The 18,195-nt window shown below is 39.6% G+C and overlaps 1 protein-coding gene across 1 annotated transcript in view; it reads right to left on the bottom strand.

Annotated features, from left to right (window-relative positions):
* Positions 1-871: 871 nt before the first annotated feature.
* FBXO28 (F-box protein 28) overlaps positions 872-18,195 on the bottom strand; it is a 43,435-nt gene continuing 26,111 nt past the window's right edge. The window contains exons 4-5 of the mRNA XM_023203664.2: positions 9,349-9,544; positions 872-5,461 (exon numbers count right to left, since the gene is read on the bottom strand). Coding sequence (XP_023059432.1) covers positions 5,067-5,461; positions 9,349-9,544 — 591 coding nt within the window. The 3' untranslated portion in view covers positions 872-5,066. The remainder of the gene's footprint in view (positions 5,462-9,348; positions 9,545-18,195) is intronic.

Here is an 18,195-nt window from a genome sequence, read left to right as displayed (position 1 = left end):
CTTGCACACCTAGGTGCAAGTTTAAGGTTACTTGCATAACCTTAAAAGTTGCCTCCACCAAGCCCAATTTTTTTTTTTTTTTTTGAGATGGAGTTTCGCTCTGTCACCCAGGCTGGAGTACAATGGCATGATCTTGGCTCACAGCAACCTCTGCTTCCTGGGTTCAAGCAATTCTCCTGCCTCAGCCTCCCGAGAAGCTGGGATTAGAGGCACCTGCCACCACGCCTGGCTAATTTTTGTATTTTTAGTAGAGATGAGGTTTCACCATGTTGGCCAGGCTGGTCTCTAACTCCTGACCTCGTGATCTGCCCACCTTGGCCTCCCAAAGTGCTAGGATTATAGGTGTGAGCCACTGTGCCCGGCCTAGCCCAGCTTTTTCTTGATCTCAGTTCTACATACTACTGTTAGCATTAGTGATTTGGGCACTGACTGTTTCTAGTGGATGTGTGGGATGGTCTTGCTTATATTAAGTTCAGAGTCTCACTGTTCTCAGGTTTCTAGGATGTAGTATAGTGTAGTAGGAAGTTTATAAACTTCAGAGCTTATGGGTCAAATCCCACTTATGCCACTTACTTGCATACACTGTGGACACGTTGTTTAGCACGAGTTCAACTTCCCCATGTAGAGTAAGACCTACTTTATAAGGTAGCTGTGAGAACCACTGTAACATATGTAAAACACACAGTACAGTGCTCCAAAAAACAGTAGCTATTAATATGGTATGTTAGCAATAGAGCTCCATATTCTTTTGTGGATGAAATACAAAGAAAACAAGTAGCACTGGTAACAACACATTTATTTATGTACCCTGTTGTGTGACCGGGAGGTGTTTTTCACTTTCCAATAATTGATTCAGTTATAACAATTAAAATTCCAGAAGGTAAACTAGTAATTTATTGTTGCCCATAAGCATAGGTAAACAGACATGGTACCACAGTAAAGGAATCTTAAACACTTCTAACCTTTTGGAATAGGTTTGAATATGGACCAATATACTTTGCCAATGGACCTAACAGATTGCCAATGTACTTCTAAAATGTCATAGTTCTCTTCAGACACAACAGAAGAAATCTGGATCTAATTTTTAAACCTCAGAAATTTAACCAAGATGATTAGGAAGATGTGAAAGGCCGGCAGTACTTAAGCCTGTCATATTTATCACCAATATAACTGTATTGCTATTAAAAGTAAAATCATGGTAGGGAGCAGCCAACTAATTGCTAGTCTCAGTTCATAGATTTAGTATTTTTTGAAAATAATTCACCTCAGATGGCAGGCTATACAAATTTAAAGTAGTCGTAACTTAACCTTTTGTGTACTAGTTAAAGCAATTCAGATAGATCCCAAGTCAAAGAACTGAATGGTGTTATCAAATTGGGTTTCATATCAGAAATCAGCCATTTCCAAACAACTGCATCATATAGGACGTTTTCTTTCAGACTGCCTTTTATTCCTGGCTTCAAATATTACTCACAGTATATGTTTTTAGAGAGTTTGGTAACTGTAACAAATGGGTACTCATTGGTAGAGCAGGATATAAGAATGTGCTGATCACCAAGTAGGAGATTTATATTACATTAAATTAAAATTATATAATGTTGGAAATAGACAATATAGGGAGTTCCCAGATCCTAGAAATTATTATGGCTAAGGAAACAGAGAACTCAAGAAAGGAATCTACCTCCAAGAAACTAATTCAGTATAGTAAAATAGAATTAAGTGCCCTGTCTTAGGAAAAATTTATTAAGAATAAGGAACAACTGGGACATCATACATTGTTTCTTTGGAGATTAAAGTGCAGGCTATGAAATGGCATATAAAATAATGCATAAAATAGTGCAATCTTAAGGTGCCATTATTTTTATTACACATAGCCTAGTTTTATGTCCATTTTCTCTCAAAAATCCAGCTGTAGTGACACCTTTTAGCTTATTAATTTAGGCATTACTTACACTGTTTTACCCACCTTTGGGGCTACATAGAATATTTTAACATTTTTAACACGTAGAATAATTGCGCATACATCTTGAAACTACTAAATAGAGATTAAGGCAAGCCCCTGTAAAGTTCAGTACTCCAAAAAACGTGTTTTACAAAAAAATTGCTTCCCAAATCAGTGGCTTCTGACTGGATGATACCCCAATAGTCTTTAAAACTAAGTATAATGACTCTCAATACATTTGCATTTGCTCCATTATTTCCAGGTTCTGTACAGGAGTTTGAAAAACAACAGGTTCTATAACCTCAGAATCTGTGAAAACCAGGTAAGCCAAGTGCATGTGGGAGATAAGCAGGGGATCCAGCTGGGGTGGGGATAAGGCCAGCCCTTTTCATTTCTTAGGCACGCCTTTTCACATTGTTATCCATGTGTGTAGCGCTGTACCATAACACCTCCCTATGTGGGAATGACCCATTGACATGGAGATGTCTCCTCTGAAAAACAGCCAAGGAAGATGATGGGAATACTTCAAGAAATGTTGCACTAAGACAACGCAGTATTAACAACACACAGCATTTAAATACCTGACTTAAAACGCAGGGCAGAATGGTTCTCTCAGGAGGTTAATTTACAGTTTTTCTGTAACATATGTCAGTTTCAGCTGATCAAAAAAATCTGCAGTTTGTTGAACCTTAAATACCATTATGCTATCCATAAATAAGCATAACGGCTAATAACTGTCCTAATAGCTGGTGAAGGCAACATCCTAACATGTTTTAGCTAAATAGCCTAAGATTTAAGATTTGAACAACCGAATGAACTGTAGTGCTTTATGTTCCTACTGCATGGAACATTCATGCATTAACAAGTACAACGAATGAGCTTTATGAATAGATGATTATAAGTGTATGCAATAGAAATTTGGATTTTGTAATAGAAAATTTACCTTCTAACAGTGTGACTACTTATTACGAAAGCCATATACACATGTTAACTAATGGAAGACTACACAGATGTTTAGGCTATCTAGATGTAGTTTAAAAAGAAATTCAGGAAACTTAGTAGTTCATGAACGACCATTAAAGAAATAGTCTGGGGCTGTATCCCTTTGATGCATACGGATCACACTCTGTAAATCTGTAAACACATACTTTGATACGTAAAAAAAAAGTCTTCCTGTGACCAGAAAAGCAGACTAGTAGAGGCCCAGGGTATTCCACCAGGCCTCCTCTAAAGATATGATAATATGGCTAAATACTCTGATTATAAAAATGAGAAGTGCTGAGAAAATAAGTTCCAGACGGGGACTTTTATGGATGACCTTGGCTGACAAATGTTTTTTGGAAATTGTTTTATTTTAAAATTACCTTCCCAACAAACCATGAAACACTTGGATGTTACTTTATGGTTTTTCATTGAAAACATACTACATTGTAAATGGAATTTCAAAGTCAGACATAGAATTGATGAAAATCTAAGGACAATATTATGTAAGGACAATATTAAAAATGGATAGAAAAAGCTTCATCTGGTGAGGTTAATTTAAAGGACGCACAGCCATGTCACGGTGGACGGATAAAAGGCGATATAGCCTTGTGCTCTTATTCGACTAAGGCGTCTACCAAACCTTAGGGTTATACAGGCGCCAACCCCTGCCTGGAAAGGGACAGTTTTCTATATTACACCCAAATTTACTTTAAATAACTGAAGCCCAAGGCAACAGTTGTTTAACAGAACAGTCAGACAGCTACATAATTTAGTAAATTAAAATACAACTAAGACAGTGATAATTGAATGTCTCAAAAATATACAACTGGGGAAAATCACCACTGTACATAATTTGGAGGTTGTAAAAGTGACCACTTAGGAGGTTGAACAGTGCAAGACATGCTTTTCCAGTTACAAGCTCAAAACAGGAGTGCAAACAAAATTAAAGCTTTTGTTTAAAGTTGTAGAATAAGGAAAGCTTGAAACGAATATTAAAAAGCTTCCCTCAAGGTCATCCCCCAGAAATGAAATAATGAAAATGCTTTTTCATGGTACAATTTTCCTCAATGAACTTTGCTGCAATGGCAAAACTGCATCCCACAAGTCGAGTCCCCTACTCACTCACATCTGATCAACTGAGCACATGGTGGTGAGCAAAGAGGAGTACTAACTCCCAGAGGTCCAATATTGATAGAAAGAGCCTTGGAATTTGGGGTTCTGCCTTAGCCAGTGTACCTGAACCCTACAGAGAACAGATAAAGCAATGGGCTTTAATAGTCTCTTATTCCTATAAAACTGGAGGACAAATGGATGAATAATTCCCCCTCTAGAGGCAAGCTCTTGCGGTGGAAGATGTTAAGCGCTTAAACTAAGACGCCGCTCTAAAAAGTGGAGAAGTATAGAGGTTTAAGATCAATACCAGTGCAAGAGCTTTTTAAGTGAGTTGATTAGGCAATGCATGCATCCATCCATGCAAATGTAGGACATGGCCCCCAAAGAGAACTGAAAACATGTATAACAGCTGGGTAAGTTTCTTGCCAGTAGTTTATAAAAATATATAGTCAATACTGTAGAGCCTCCTTCTACAGTCAATACTATGGAAGTCCATTTTAGTTACCCATTACTTCAATACCAAAAAGCATTAACTACTTTTCAGACATTCCAGATAAAGGTCACTTGTAACAAAAAGACGACTTAAAAAAAAAAAAAAAAAAAACCAAGATAGTGTCCATTTAAAAAGTAGGTCTTTTCTTTCAAGTGAACAGGACATTTTCTGTATTAAACTTAACTTCTGTTTAGTCTGTCAAGACTGGGTTTAAGATCCTTATGTATGTGCATATATGCAGAAACAAATTAACTTACTTTCAACATTATCTGCACAGAAAAAAGTTAACTCCTCAAAACATGATAGAACAGGTCTGGTTAGTACAAATCTATTGCAAAGTAAAAAGATTCTGTGCATCAGTTCAATCAGGAGAAGCGGGAAAAGAATGTCCCAACCATAAGAGTTCAAGTTTAAGTTGTGTTCTGAAAGCCTAGAAGCTTAAGGGACACCGTGTTGCTCACAGTATCCTGATATACGTTAACTGCTTAAGCTACTAAGCTGCGTCTTCCTCTGGAACTAGAACCACATTCCAATTTACTTTCTATTCCGAAGACGTTTAGATTTCCTAAGAGAGTCTATGGCTTCTGTGGCCTTTTTTCGTTTCCGAGGAGACTCCTCATTCTGCCCAGACCCTGAGGAATTTCCTACAGCACTTTCCATTACTTCTCGTAGTTTGCGTTCTAGCTCTGCCAACCGTGCATTTTGTTCACCTATGATCTGGGTCTGCTCTAGCAGTTTCTGGTCCTGGTCTTGAAGCTGTTTTTGCTGTTCTTGCACTTTGGTGCGAAGCTCAGAAATTTCACGCCTGAGAACAGTCACGCCAGCACCATTTGTTTTAACCTGCTGCTGGAGTTTGGTAACCTCTTGTCTTGAAGGGTTTTGCTTGGAGAAGAGCTGCATTGTTGTTAGGGCTGCAGACGGTCCTGGAACTGTGGAGGAATAATTTAAAAGGGTCAGTCACTTAAAATGTTTCTCTACCAGTCTTACACTTATTTAAAAATGGAATACCCTTATTATGTCACTTCTGAGAATTTCTTCTTCTTTGCAATCCAGTTGGTCAATTGGGTTAATCATCATAATTTAACATCTTATTTTAACTACAAATGAGTTTAAATTCTGATTCTCCTGCTCATGTGGCAGTATGTAGACTGCCAGGAAATGAAGAAGGGCATTTAATGGCATAAACTTGAGTTTAAAATATTGTAAAATATTTTCAGAATCTAGTAACAAAATACAAGCAGTAAAATTAGAAAATAATAATTTTTTTTTTTTTTTTTTGAGATGGAGTCTCGCTCTGTCGCCCAGGCTGGAGTGCAGTGGCGCGATCTCGGCTCACTGCAAGCTCCTCCTCCCAGGTACACGCCATTCTCCTGCCTCAGCCTCCCGAGTAGCTGGGACTACAGGCGCCCGCCACCACACCCGGCTAATTTCTTTTTGTATTTTTCATAGAGATGGGGTTTCACTGTGTAAGCCAGGATGGTTTGGATCTCCTGACCTCGTGATCCACCCACCTCAGCCTCCCAAAGTGCTGGGATTACAGATGTATTGAAGCACTGTGCCCGGCCAGAAAATAATTATTTTCTATCTAATTCACATAACAAATACACTTTCAAGTTAGAAGTACAGACCTACAGGTTGCAAGTTTCTAATCCAGAAATCTGAAATCCAAAATCTGAAACTTCTTCAGCACCAACATGATGCTCAAGGAAATGGCTCATTGGAGCATTCTGGATTGTGGGTATGTGGATAACAGACTGTGCAGCCAGTACATGTAATGCAAATATTCCAAAATCTGAAAAAAAGCTGAAATTTGAAACACTTCTGGTCCTAAGAAATTTGGATAAGGGATACTCAACCTGTATCATGTTCTTAAGTTTACTCTGAACTTAAGTTATTTGCAAAGGCTTCAACTTTAGCCAAATGATAGGACTCCATTAAAGAGTGGGTTACATCATACATTACAGTCACAAAGAATTCCTGGCATGGTGTAGGAGGGTCTTGGACCTATTCTTTCCGGAATAATTAGACTATAACACAAGCATAAAAATAACTATTTTAAACAAAGAACCTACTTTAACCTTATCTACTGAAGGTTTTCTAAAAGAACAAGAGGGGTCCATTCATACCCTGAACACATCATGTTAATCTTCTCCTTGCGCATCTAAATAACTGTATTTCCTTTATGGATGCATTCTTCTTTCCCTCTCTGCTTATCCATATCCAACTTCTACTTATTCACCAAGGCTTAAATCAATCCTTACCTCCTGTGATGTTTCCATCAGATCAGCCAGCACTGATCTACCTTAAAATTGTTTCTCTGCTCTCATTTGACATTTAATTGGACATTGCATTATTTGTTTTGCCTATGATAATTTAACTTCAAGACTGAGTGTATCTTACCTTTTGAAATAGTAAGATCCTTGAGAGCAGACACCATGTATTACACTTCCTTTTAGTCTCCACAGGACACAGTACAGTGCTATGCACATAATAGGTACTCAATAAATAACAGATATATTAATGCTGAGATGTGTAGGCTTTATTACTCAATTACAGAGAGCCACTTGGTTGCCTCACTGAGTACTACAGGGAGCTAACTAATCTGAACAAAATAAAAAGTTCTACTAAATTCTTTCCTAATTAAAGTACTTGCCAGAGTTGGGGATATTAAATAATTAAGTCTTTCAGTAGATAAAGGCACAAATCTCTAGGAGCCAATATATTTTTGCAAAAACAGTTATTTAGCGCAGATGAAGTGATACTGTTCAAAATAGCCTTATGAACCCTGTCTTTCAAAGTAGCAGCTGGGCGTGGTGGCTCGTGCTTGTAATCCCAGCACTTTGGGAGGCCAAGGCAGGCGGATCACGAGGTCAGGAGTTCCAGACCAACAACCTAAACAACATGGTGAAATCCCGTTTCTACTAAAAAATACAAAAATTAGCCAGGCGTGGTGGTGTGCACCTGTAATCCCAGCTACTCAGGAGGCTGAGGCAGGAGAACTGCTTGAACCTGGGAGGTGGAGGTTGCAGTGATCAGAGATCACGCCATTGCACTCTAGCCTGGGTGACAGAGTGAGACTCCATCTCAAAATAAATAAATAAATACATACATACATAAATAAATAAATAAAAATAAAGTAGCAGCCAGACACTTTGGGGGCTGAAATAATTCACCAAATATTTCCCTGAAGAGTTTTTGGCATTTTATCTAGTATATTTGTTTTTTAAAAAAATGAATATTAATTCATCAGAAACAAAAAAAAGTCCTCAAATTACAATGGTTCAAGTTAATGTTTTTTTTTTTTTTTTTTTTTTTTGAGACAAGAGTCTCACTCTGTTGCCCAAGCTGGAGTGCAATGCCATGATCTTGGCTCACTACAACCTCCACCTCTTGGGTTCAAGCGATTTGCATGCCCCAGCCTCCCTAGTAGCTGGGACTACAGGTGTGCGCCACCACGCCTGGCTAATTTTTTGGTATTTTTTTAGTAGAGACAGGGTTTTACCATGTTGGCCAGGTTGGTCTCGAACTCCTGACCTCAGGTGATCTGCCCGCCTTGGCCTCCCAAAGTGCTGGGATTACAGGCGTGAGCCACCGCGCCCAGCCAACTTAATGATTTTTTGACTTTACGATGGTATGGAAGTGATAGACATTCAGTAGAAACTGTACTTCAGGTATCCACAGAACCATTCTGCTTTTCACTTTCAGTATAATAGAAAATTAATTCAGTAAATTACGCAAGGATGCTTTATCATAAAATATGCTTTGCTAGATAATTCTGCCCAACTGTAAGCTAATGTTAAGTGTTCTGAGCATGTTTAAGGTAGGTTAGGCTAAGCTATGATGTTTGGTAGGTTCGTATATTAAGTGCATTTTTTGACTTACAATATTTTCTACTTATGACGGGTTTATCAGGATGTAAATCCCATTGTAAATTAAGGAGCATCTGTATGTAACTTTTCACCTGTAATTCTATTACTTTTTTTTTTTTTTTTTGAGACAGGGTCTCAAACCTCAGCCTCCTGAGTAGCTGGGGCCACAGGCATGCGCCACTAACACCCGGCTATTTTTAAAATTCTTTGTAGAGATGGGGGTTTCCCTATGTTTCCCGGGCTGGTCTTGAACTCCTGGGCTGAAGCGATCTTTCCCCCTCAGTCTCCCAAAGTGCTGAGACTACAGGCGTGGGCCACTGCACCTGGTCCAGCAATCCTATTTCTTTCTTTTTTTTTTTTTTGAGATAAGAGTTCTGCTCTTGTTGCCCAGGCTGGAGTGCAATGGTGTGAATCTGGCTCACTACAACCTCTGCCTCCCCGGTTCAACTGATTCTTCTGCCTCAGCTTCCAGAGTAGCTGGGATTACAGGTGTGCGCCACCATGCCCAGCAAACTTTTGTATTTTTAGTAGATATGGGTGTCACCATGTTGGCCAGGGTGGTCTCGAACTACTGACCTCAGTCAGGTGATCCACCCACCTCGGCCTCTCAAAGTGCTGGGATTACAGGTGTGTCCCACTGTGCCTGGCCGGGCCCAGCTATTCTATTTCTAATATGTTTATTGTAAGTCAATATGGATATGTGCAAAGATTTAGTCACAAGACCGCTCAGATTGTTCTTGAGTAAGTACTGAAAAGCTAGAAACAAGAAATGTGCCTAACTAGTGGATCAGTTGTATAAGTTATGGTTGATAATCCAATCTCATTAAAAATGATGCTGCCAATAAACAACTACTAACACAGAAAAGTTCAAGACACTTGATTAAGTGGAAAAAAACCAGAAACAAGTTACAAAATTATGTACAAACATGATTATAAAGTAGAGGTACCTGGAGGAGAGCCCATGAGTCTTCCAGAAACATCTGATCCTGGTAATTTCCTCTTTAAAATTGGAACAATCTTTTCATCAAAGTACTCCATTGCCATAGAGGATATATCCCTTAATTCTTGAAGTACTTCATGAGCTCGCTGAGGGGCTCTGGTAGAATTGACGTATCTCAACACGCGATAAATCTCATCAATCACCTAAAATAATGAATTCTCATTAGCATTTTAGATTTTTCTTTTTTAATACAGAAAATAGCTAAACAGGCAGAGAAGTAACTGCTTGTTCTGCAATTCCGGTAAAGACCTGTAGGGTGATTTAAGTGATGTACTGGCCACTGAAGAATATTGCTATTTGCAACACATGGCTTTTGGGCTTGTTACAGTACTTTTTTTTTTTTTGAGACGGAGTTTCGCTTGTTGCCCAAGCTGGAGTGCAGTGGTGCAATCTCAGCTCATTGCAACCTCTGCCTCTGGGGTTCAAGCAATTCTCTGCCTCAGTCTCCTGAGTAGCTGGGATAATAGGTGCCTGCCATCACATGTGGCTAATTTTTTGTATTTTTAGTAGAGACGGGTTTCATGTTGTCCAGGTTGGTCTCAAACTCCTGACCTCAGAATCCACCCGCCTCGGCCTCCCAAAGTGCAGGGATTAGAGGCGCGAGCCACTGCGCCCGGCCTGTTACAATACTTTATACTTGGCATTTATTAAACACCATTTATGTATCAGGTACTGTGTTGGGGCTGAGGAATCAGGATGAATCAAATAAAGCTCCTAACCCTAAAGGAAATCACAATGTAACTGGGGAGATATGTGTGTACATAAGTGATACAAACAGATATACAAATTGCTATAGACACTAGAGGACTAAACTAAGAAATTAAATCCTGTATGGGAGCTAGGGTAGGGTTGGAGATTGCCCAAACCCATATTTTATTAATCCTCCAAACCTGAATCTGTTCCCCTAAGCTGCAGGGACTCAGCGTGATTTCTCTGCTCTTTTTAATATTGCCCCCATGTGCTCTATCCCTTTAAGTTTTGTTTCTCTGAGGCTTGTTATGGATTGGAATGAAGTCTTGTCACTTCCTGTCATCACCAAAAGGTAGCAGAAGATCCTTTTTTGTTTTAATGATAATTGTAATGGGGAGAACACCTAACTCTCTTGCTGAAATGGTTAAGTGAACCTTCCTCAGGCATTTATGCGTTTAGCTTTCATCCCCGTGAGGTTATAGGTTATCCTTAATTCTTCCCATGGCTTCAGTATAGACCTAAAGATAAAATTCCTTTTTTTTTTTTTTTTTAAGACGAAGTCTCACTGTGTTGTCCAGGCTAGAGTGCAATGGCATGATCCTGGCTCACTGTCACCTCCAATCACAGGGTTCAAGTGATTCTCCTGCCTCAGCCTTTCAAGTAGCTGGGATTACAGGCATGCGCCACCATGCCTGGCTAATTTAATATTTTTAGTAGAGATGGGGTTTCACCATGTTGGCCAGGTTGGTCTTAAACTCCTGACTTCAGGTGATCCATCCTCCTCAGCCTCCCAAAGTGCTGGGATTACAGGTGTGAGCCACCATGCCCGACCTAAAATTCCTATTTCTAAAGACCCCAATCGGGATGACATCTATGGGCCCTTACCTCACAAGAACTGAGGGTTAATCAACCAAACCATTCTGTCACCAAAATCTCAAACAACCTGGCATCCCACATATTCCTCCCACTGCATTTATCTAGCTTGTTCCCAACTCAGATCAATCTTATAATCCACCTTCCCTTCTCCTTTATTTAGGCTGCTGAGCACAGCCAGAGAAACAATCTTGCAGAATAGTATCAGGACAAATTCATAGCCCTTCACATTTTCTAGACTCTCAGCATAATATGATGATCGTTGTTAGTGGAGCATGATGTTTGCTTAATAAATGTCAGCAAAATCTAACCTTAGGATGTGTCCTTATCATAAGCCTGAGAAGACATCACAGAAGAGGTCAGGTTTGTGGGTCTGGAGAACTGAACAGGAAATGGCTTGGGCTGAGGTGGTGTCCATAGGCAGATGCAGTGGGAGGTGAGATGTGCTGATTTTGAATTACATGAGACATGTAGGTGATATTTGCTAGCAGGTGGCTTGAGATACAGGTTGGGAGTTCAGAATTTTGGATGATGGCTGATTGCCAAGGGAGAAAACACATTTATTTCTGACAATATTATATTATGAACTCACTTTAGAAGATAACACTTTTCCCCAATAAAAACTTACTGAACTACTATGTTAAGAACTATTACATACATATATATATATATATATATATAAAGAAATGAAAAATGGAGTACTTTCCCTTGGACTTACAATTTAATTATGTAAGCCTATCATAACGTGAAGGAGTCTTGCTCTGTCACCCAGGCTGGAGTGCAGTGGCCGGATCTCAGCTCACTGCAAGCTCCGCCTCCCAGGTTCACGCCATTCTCCTGCCTCAGCCTCCCAAGTGGCTGGGATTACAGGCACCCGCCACCTCGCCCGGCTAGTTTTTTTGTATTTTTTTAGTAGAGACGGGGTTTCACCGTGTTCGCCAGGATGGTCTCGATCTCCTGACCTCGTGATCCGCCCGTCTCGGCCTCCCAAAGTGCTGGGATTACAGGCTTGAGCCACCGTGCCGGGCCATAACTTGTAAGATAAACATTATTCAAGTATTAATTGAGTTCTTACTATGTACTTGTCACTTTTCAAAGTACTGGAGTAAAAAAACAGTAAATAAAGATGACAAGATTATCATTTTCATTAAGCTAAAGTAAACAAGAAAATAATTTAAAGGAGTGCCATATGGAAAAAGGATAATGTGATAGTTTCTACCAGGAAAGGCAGGAATAACATGAGACAGGTGGTTGGGAAAGGATTCTTTGCCATTTTTAAGGTAAGACTGAATGATGAGGAAGAATTAATCGATTGAAGATATGGGGAGAAAAGTGATTCAGATAGAAAGAGTAATGCCAGTGGCCCCAAGGTCAGTGTCAGCTTGGCTTGTTCAAGGAATTCAAGGACTAGAAATAGACAAATTTTATATATACATGTATATATCCAAAGAGTAAATATTTGTGGAAGCTAGCTGATCAAGCTTTAAAAGTTACATAATATATACATAATTAAGAGAGAATTAATAAAATTAAAAATATAAGCCAAAGCAGAAAACCAGTATTTAAAGGGTCCTTCATACTGACCGCTATTTATATACAGTGCTAGGATACTAACTGACCCACAGCAGTTTTGTGTTTATCAAAGTTTTACATATGGGTTATATATAGGAAAAGCAGCACAGTACTCCATAATTTTTTGAGACGGAGTTTCGCTCTTATTGCCCAGGCTGGAAATGACCCGTTATTGGCTCACTGTAACCTCCGCCTCCTGGGTTCAAGTGATTCTCCTGCCTCAGCCTCCCAAGTAGCTGGGATTACAGGCGCCCGCCACTGCACCCAGCTAATTTTTGTATTTTTAGTAGAGACGGGGTTTCACCATGTTGGCCAGGCTGGTCTCAAACTCCTGACCTCAGGTGATCCGCCTGCTTTGGCCTCCCAAAGGGCTGGGATTACAGGCGTAAGCCACTGCGCCTGGCCTTCCTTAATTTTTAAATGTTGTCCCCAAAGGCTAATACGTTGCATCTATAGATACAAACTGGACATCAGCCCTTTGAACTAAATCAAGTGCCCCATCGTTTTGCCCCAGGGCTTTTGTCCATTTGGATCCCTTTCCTGGAAAGCTGTCCCGGTGTATCTTCCTCACTTCAAATTCCCTTGTTATACATGAGGTCACAGTAACACTGTACTTTCTCAGAAGTCTTTTCTGAACTCTTCTCCAGTTTCAATCATGTTAACATCTTCATTCAACCCTTTATTCCCCTTCAGAATACACATTACAATTTGTAAGTACATCTTTTTGTTAATTTCTGTTTTCCCTATAATGTAGTAACTCTACGACAGAAGAGATCATACCATGTTTCACTGTCAGATCCCCAGAGCCTAGCAATGTCTAGCACATGGCAGACACTCAATAAACAAGGGATAAAGGTAGTTAAGTATATTAATTGTTTAATATTAATTGATACATCTAAACAAAACTGTTTAAGGACAAATGACAGGATTAAATTCAACACAAGAATTTGTTTTTTGGCCAGGCATGGTGGCTCATACCTACAGAGCCAGCACTTTGGGAGGCCGAGGTGGGAAGACTGACTGGGGACAGGAGTTTGAGACCAGCCTGGGCAACACTGCGAGTTGTCTCTACAAAAAAATTAAAAAATTAGCTGTGCACAGTTGCACATGCCTATAGTCCCATGAGCTGTGATTAGCCCAGATGACGGGGCTAGACGATCTCAAAAAAAAAAAAAAAAAATTACATGGTTTTTCAGAAGTCAGATGATTATGTTTTGAACACAAAGGTCATAGTAAACAAGATTTCTATTGAGAGGGACTTGTAAAAATACATAATACTTAAAATGGTATTTATATGTTTAATAAAATACCCACGGCCTTATTAATACACCTCTAGATATTTTACATATATAAATACTGGTAGACAGAAGAATATAGTGTATTTGAGCCAGAATAGGACTGTTGTAATGGTATAGGCATGAATAAGACACAGATCCTATCCGGTGAAAGATGACTCTATGAAAGACCCATAAACAGCAAAGCAAAACTCAGACTGTAGTAAGTTCAATGTATCAGCAAAGTGCTGTATGAAAACAGAGTAGAGATTAAGATCTGCTTGAGAGAGAGAACTGGGTAGGTCTAATGAAGGACACGGTAATGAGGAATAAGTAAAATTTCAACAGGTAAGGGAAGTCAGAGCAGGAGGAAGATACACCTGACGAAACAAAGTGTGGAGTGGAGCACAGGGATGATGTGGATGGCTAGGTGATAGGATAGCAATTCAACAATTTTTTTTTTTTTTGACTTGTTCTGTCACCTAGGCTGGAGTGCAGTGGCGTGATCTTGGCTCACTGCAAGCTCCGCCTCCCAGGTTCACGCCATTCTCCTGCCTCAGCCTCCTGAGTAGCTGGTACTACAGGCGCCCACCACCATGCCCAGCTAATTTTTTGTATTTTTTTTTTAGTAGAGACGGGGTTTCACTGTGTTAGCCAGGATGGTCTGGATCTCCTGCTGGGATTACAGATAGGGGCCACTGCACCCAGCAGCAATTCAACATTTATACAGTAGTTATGCAGTACTATCGTGTACCAAGCACTTATTCTAAGATGTTTCTTAAAAACATGTATTATACAATTAGTCCTTTTCCATGATCCTTATTCTTCAGAATAACTTTCATATCAAAATATCCTTCCGGGTTTGCTAACTGACAGTAAATTATTAGGTTGGTTTCAAAGTAACTGTGGTTTTGCCTATAAAAGTAATGTGAAAATACGTCTATAATTTGTGAAATATTATCTTTACTGTAGTCTTCTAAATATAGTATAAAGCAAGTTAACTCTTTCCATTTGCCCCAGTCTTCCATTAAAAAAGAACATTTAACAATCTTACTGTATAGAGATTATTTTAGTGAAATGGGATAATCTGTATTTTCAATAAAATTTAAAATAGTTTCTTTTCTTTATCCAAAAGCTTTACGTAGAGGATAAGGTGAAGGAAAAAAATAAGGGAAGGAAAGTATGTGTGAGAACCATACTGCTTCTACCATTCAGTTTTAAGGGGCTGCCATGGCTTTAGAGCTATATATTAAGAAAGCATGGTATTTAATAAATTTTCAAAACAGTTCATTTTCTGAGTAGATTTAATCTTTTTTTTTTTTTTGCAAATTACATTAACAAGAATGTAATGGTATGAGTCTTGAGGTCTAGTGGAAAGACCACAGGCCTTAGGAAGGTCACTTAAAACTCTTAATGGTTTTTCTACACCTTTCAAATGATATACTACATGTTTGAACCTTATCCAGGCTGTAGGAAATAAAATAGTCAGTCCCTCCACATCCTCGGGCGTTTGGGTCCAGGACCCATATTGCCAAAATGTGTGTGTGCTCAAGTCCGTTATATAAAATGGCATAGTATTTGCATATAACCTAGATCACTGCTAGATTACCTACCCTAATACCATGTCAAAGCTTTGTAAATAGTTGTTACATTGTATTATTTTAAAATTCATATTTTAAAAATAGCTGTGGTTTTAAAAATTGTTTTTCTTCTTCTTTTTTTTTTTTTTTTTTTAGACAGAGTCTCGCTGTCACCCAGGCTGGAGTGTAGTGGCGTGATCTCAGCTCACTGCAACCTCTGCCTCCTGGGTTCAAGCGATTCTTCTGCCTCAGTCTCCTGAGTAGCTGGGACTACAGGTGCTCGCCACCATGCCCAGGTAATTTTTGTAATTTTAGTAGAGACAGGATTTCACCATATTGGTCAGGCTGGTCTTGAACTCTTGACCCCGTGATCCACCTGTCTCAGCCTCCCAAAGTGCTGGGATTACATGCGTGAGCCACTGCGCCTGGCAATTGTTTTTCTTCTCTAAATATTTTCTTTTCTTTGAGATGGAGTCTTACTAAATATTTTCTATCCATGGTTGGTTGAATCCATGAATGTGGAACCCACGAATACAGAGCTTGACTGAATGTTATAAAAAATATTTTTGGCCAGGCACGGTGGCCTGTAATCCCAGCACTTTGGGAGGCCGAGAAGGGCGGATCATGAGGTCATGAGTTCGAGACCAGCCTGGCCAATGTGGTGAAACCGTCTCTACTAAAAATACAAAAATTAGCCGTGCATGGTGGCATGTGCCTGTAGTCCCAGCTACTTGGGAGGCTGAGGCAGAAGAAGGGCCTGAACCCAGGAGGCAGAGGTTGCAGTGAGCCCAGATCATGCCACTGCACTTCAGCCTAGGCGACATAGCAAGACTCAGTTTCCAAAAAAAAAAAAAAATTTTTTTTTAGTTTTATGAAAGTACAGTACAGGCTGTGGCTGGTGGTTCATGCCTATAATCTCAGCACTTTTTGAGAGGCCAAGGGAGGCAGGAGTTCAAGAGCAACATAGCTAGAAACAGTCTCTACAAAAATTAAAAAGTACACCATCACATTTCTAACACACAGTAGAAGTACCATGGTTATGTCTAAAGTGGTACAACAACAAGTTATATACTATGAATATCATTTAGGCTTTTAGACTAATGTGGGTGAAAAGTAATCTTTTTTATTGTTTGTTTGTTTTTTTTTTTCTTGAAAAGTAATCTTTTTAAATCTACCGTTTAGCAAACAAAGCTCCTGCTAAAATACTGAACCTCATAAATTCTCATTTTTTTCTGATTTTCCATTTTTGTCTTTTTGTTGTACTTGAGTTTTCCTTAATTTTCCCTTCTACCCCTTTTATTTTTTAAAAAAATTTCCTCCAATTTTAAAATCTTCAGTAAATCTAACATTTTCTGAATATTCTTTTTAATTTTCTTTTTTGGTGATAGTCTCACTCTATTGCCCAGGCTGGAGTGTGATGGCCCAATCTCAGCTCACTGCAACTTCCACTTCCCAGGTTCAAGTGATCCTCCTGCCTCAGCCTCCTGAGTAGCTGGGACTACAGGCGTGTGCCGCCACACCCGGATAATTTTTTTTTTTTTTTTTTTGAGACGGAGTTTCGCTATTGTTGCCCAAGCTGGAGTGCAATGGCACGATGTCGGCTCACCGCAACCTCCGCCTCCTGGGTACAAGCAATTCTCCTGCCTCAGCCTCCTGAGTAGCTGGGATTACAGGCTTGTGCTACCACACCCGGCCAATTTTGTATTTTTAGTAGAGATGGGGTTTCTCCATGTTGGTCAGGCTGGTCTCAAACTCCCAACCTCAGGTGATCCACCTGCCTTGGCCTCCCAAAGTGCTGAGATTACAGGTGTGAGCCACTGCACCCGGCCCACGCCCACGCCTGGCCTGAATATTCTTTATATGGCATGTTTGTTTGAATATGGTTATGTGCTGCATCATGAAGTTACAGTCAATGACAAACCACATCTGAGGGTCATCCTGTAAGATTACAATGGAGTTGAAAAATTCCCATCGCCTAGTATTTACTATATTATACATAAGTCCTCATTTTAATGTTGATAGGTTCTTGAAAACTCCGACTTTAAGTTAAATGACATGTAATGAAACCAATTGCATCATAGGCTAATTAATATAAACAAGTGTTAAGTTCCTAAGGCACATTTCTAGTCACAAAAACCACCAAGCCTCTAAATAAAGACCTAAAACACTTCTATTTAATTAATTAACTTTTTTGAGATGTAGTCTTGCTCTGTTGCCCAGGCTGGAGCGCAGTGGTGTGATCTCAGCTCACTGAAACCTCTGCCTCCCCAGTTCAAGAGATTCTCCTGCCTCAGTCTCCCAGTAGCTGGGACTACTGGTACCCGCCATCAAGCCCGGCTAATTTTAGTATTTATTTATTTATTTTTTTAGTAGAGATGGGGTTTCACCATATTTGCCAGGCTGGTCTCGAATGCCTAACCTCAAGTGATCCACCCAACTTAGCCTCCAAAAGTGCTGGGATTATAGGTGTGAGCCACCACGCCCGGCCCCTAAAACACTTCTAATATCAAACACTGAAATAAATGTGAACTATACATACATTTAAGAAAGATTAATAAAAACAAGATAATGTATCCAATTTTTTGTCAATCAGTGAGCTATGGCAATCATATGGTGGTGGGTTACATCAGAGAATACATGTTTGTAAAGCAAAAATTTTAAGGAGCACCTCCTACCAACATGCAGTTCAGAAACAAACAATAACAAATATGGAGGGCGTTTTGTTTTTTTTTTTTGAGATGGAATCTTGCTTTGTCACCAGGCTGGAGTGCAGTGGCATGATCTCGGCTCACTATAACCCCTACC

The sequence above is a fragment of the Piliocolobus tephrosceles genome, chromosome 1 (genome assembly GCF_002776525.5).
Source record: "Piliocolobus tephrosceles isolate RC106 chromosome 1, ASM277652v3, whole genome shotgun sequence".
Lineage (NCBI taxonomy): Eukaryota > Metazoa > Chordata > Mammalia > Primates > Cercopithecidae > Piliocolobus > Piliocolobus tephrosceles.
The sequence above is the reverse complement of the archived record's forward strand: the minus strand, read 5'-3'. Positions and strand labels throughout refer to the sequence as shown.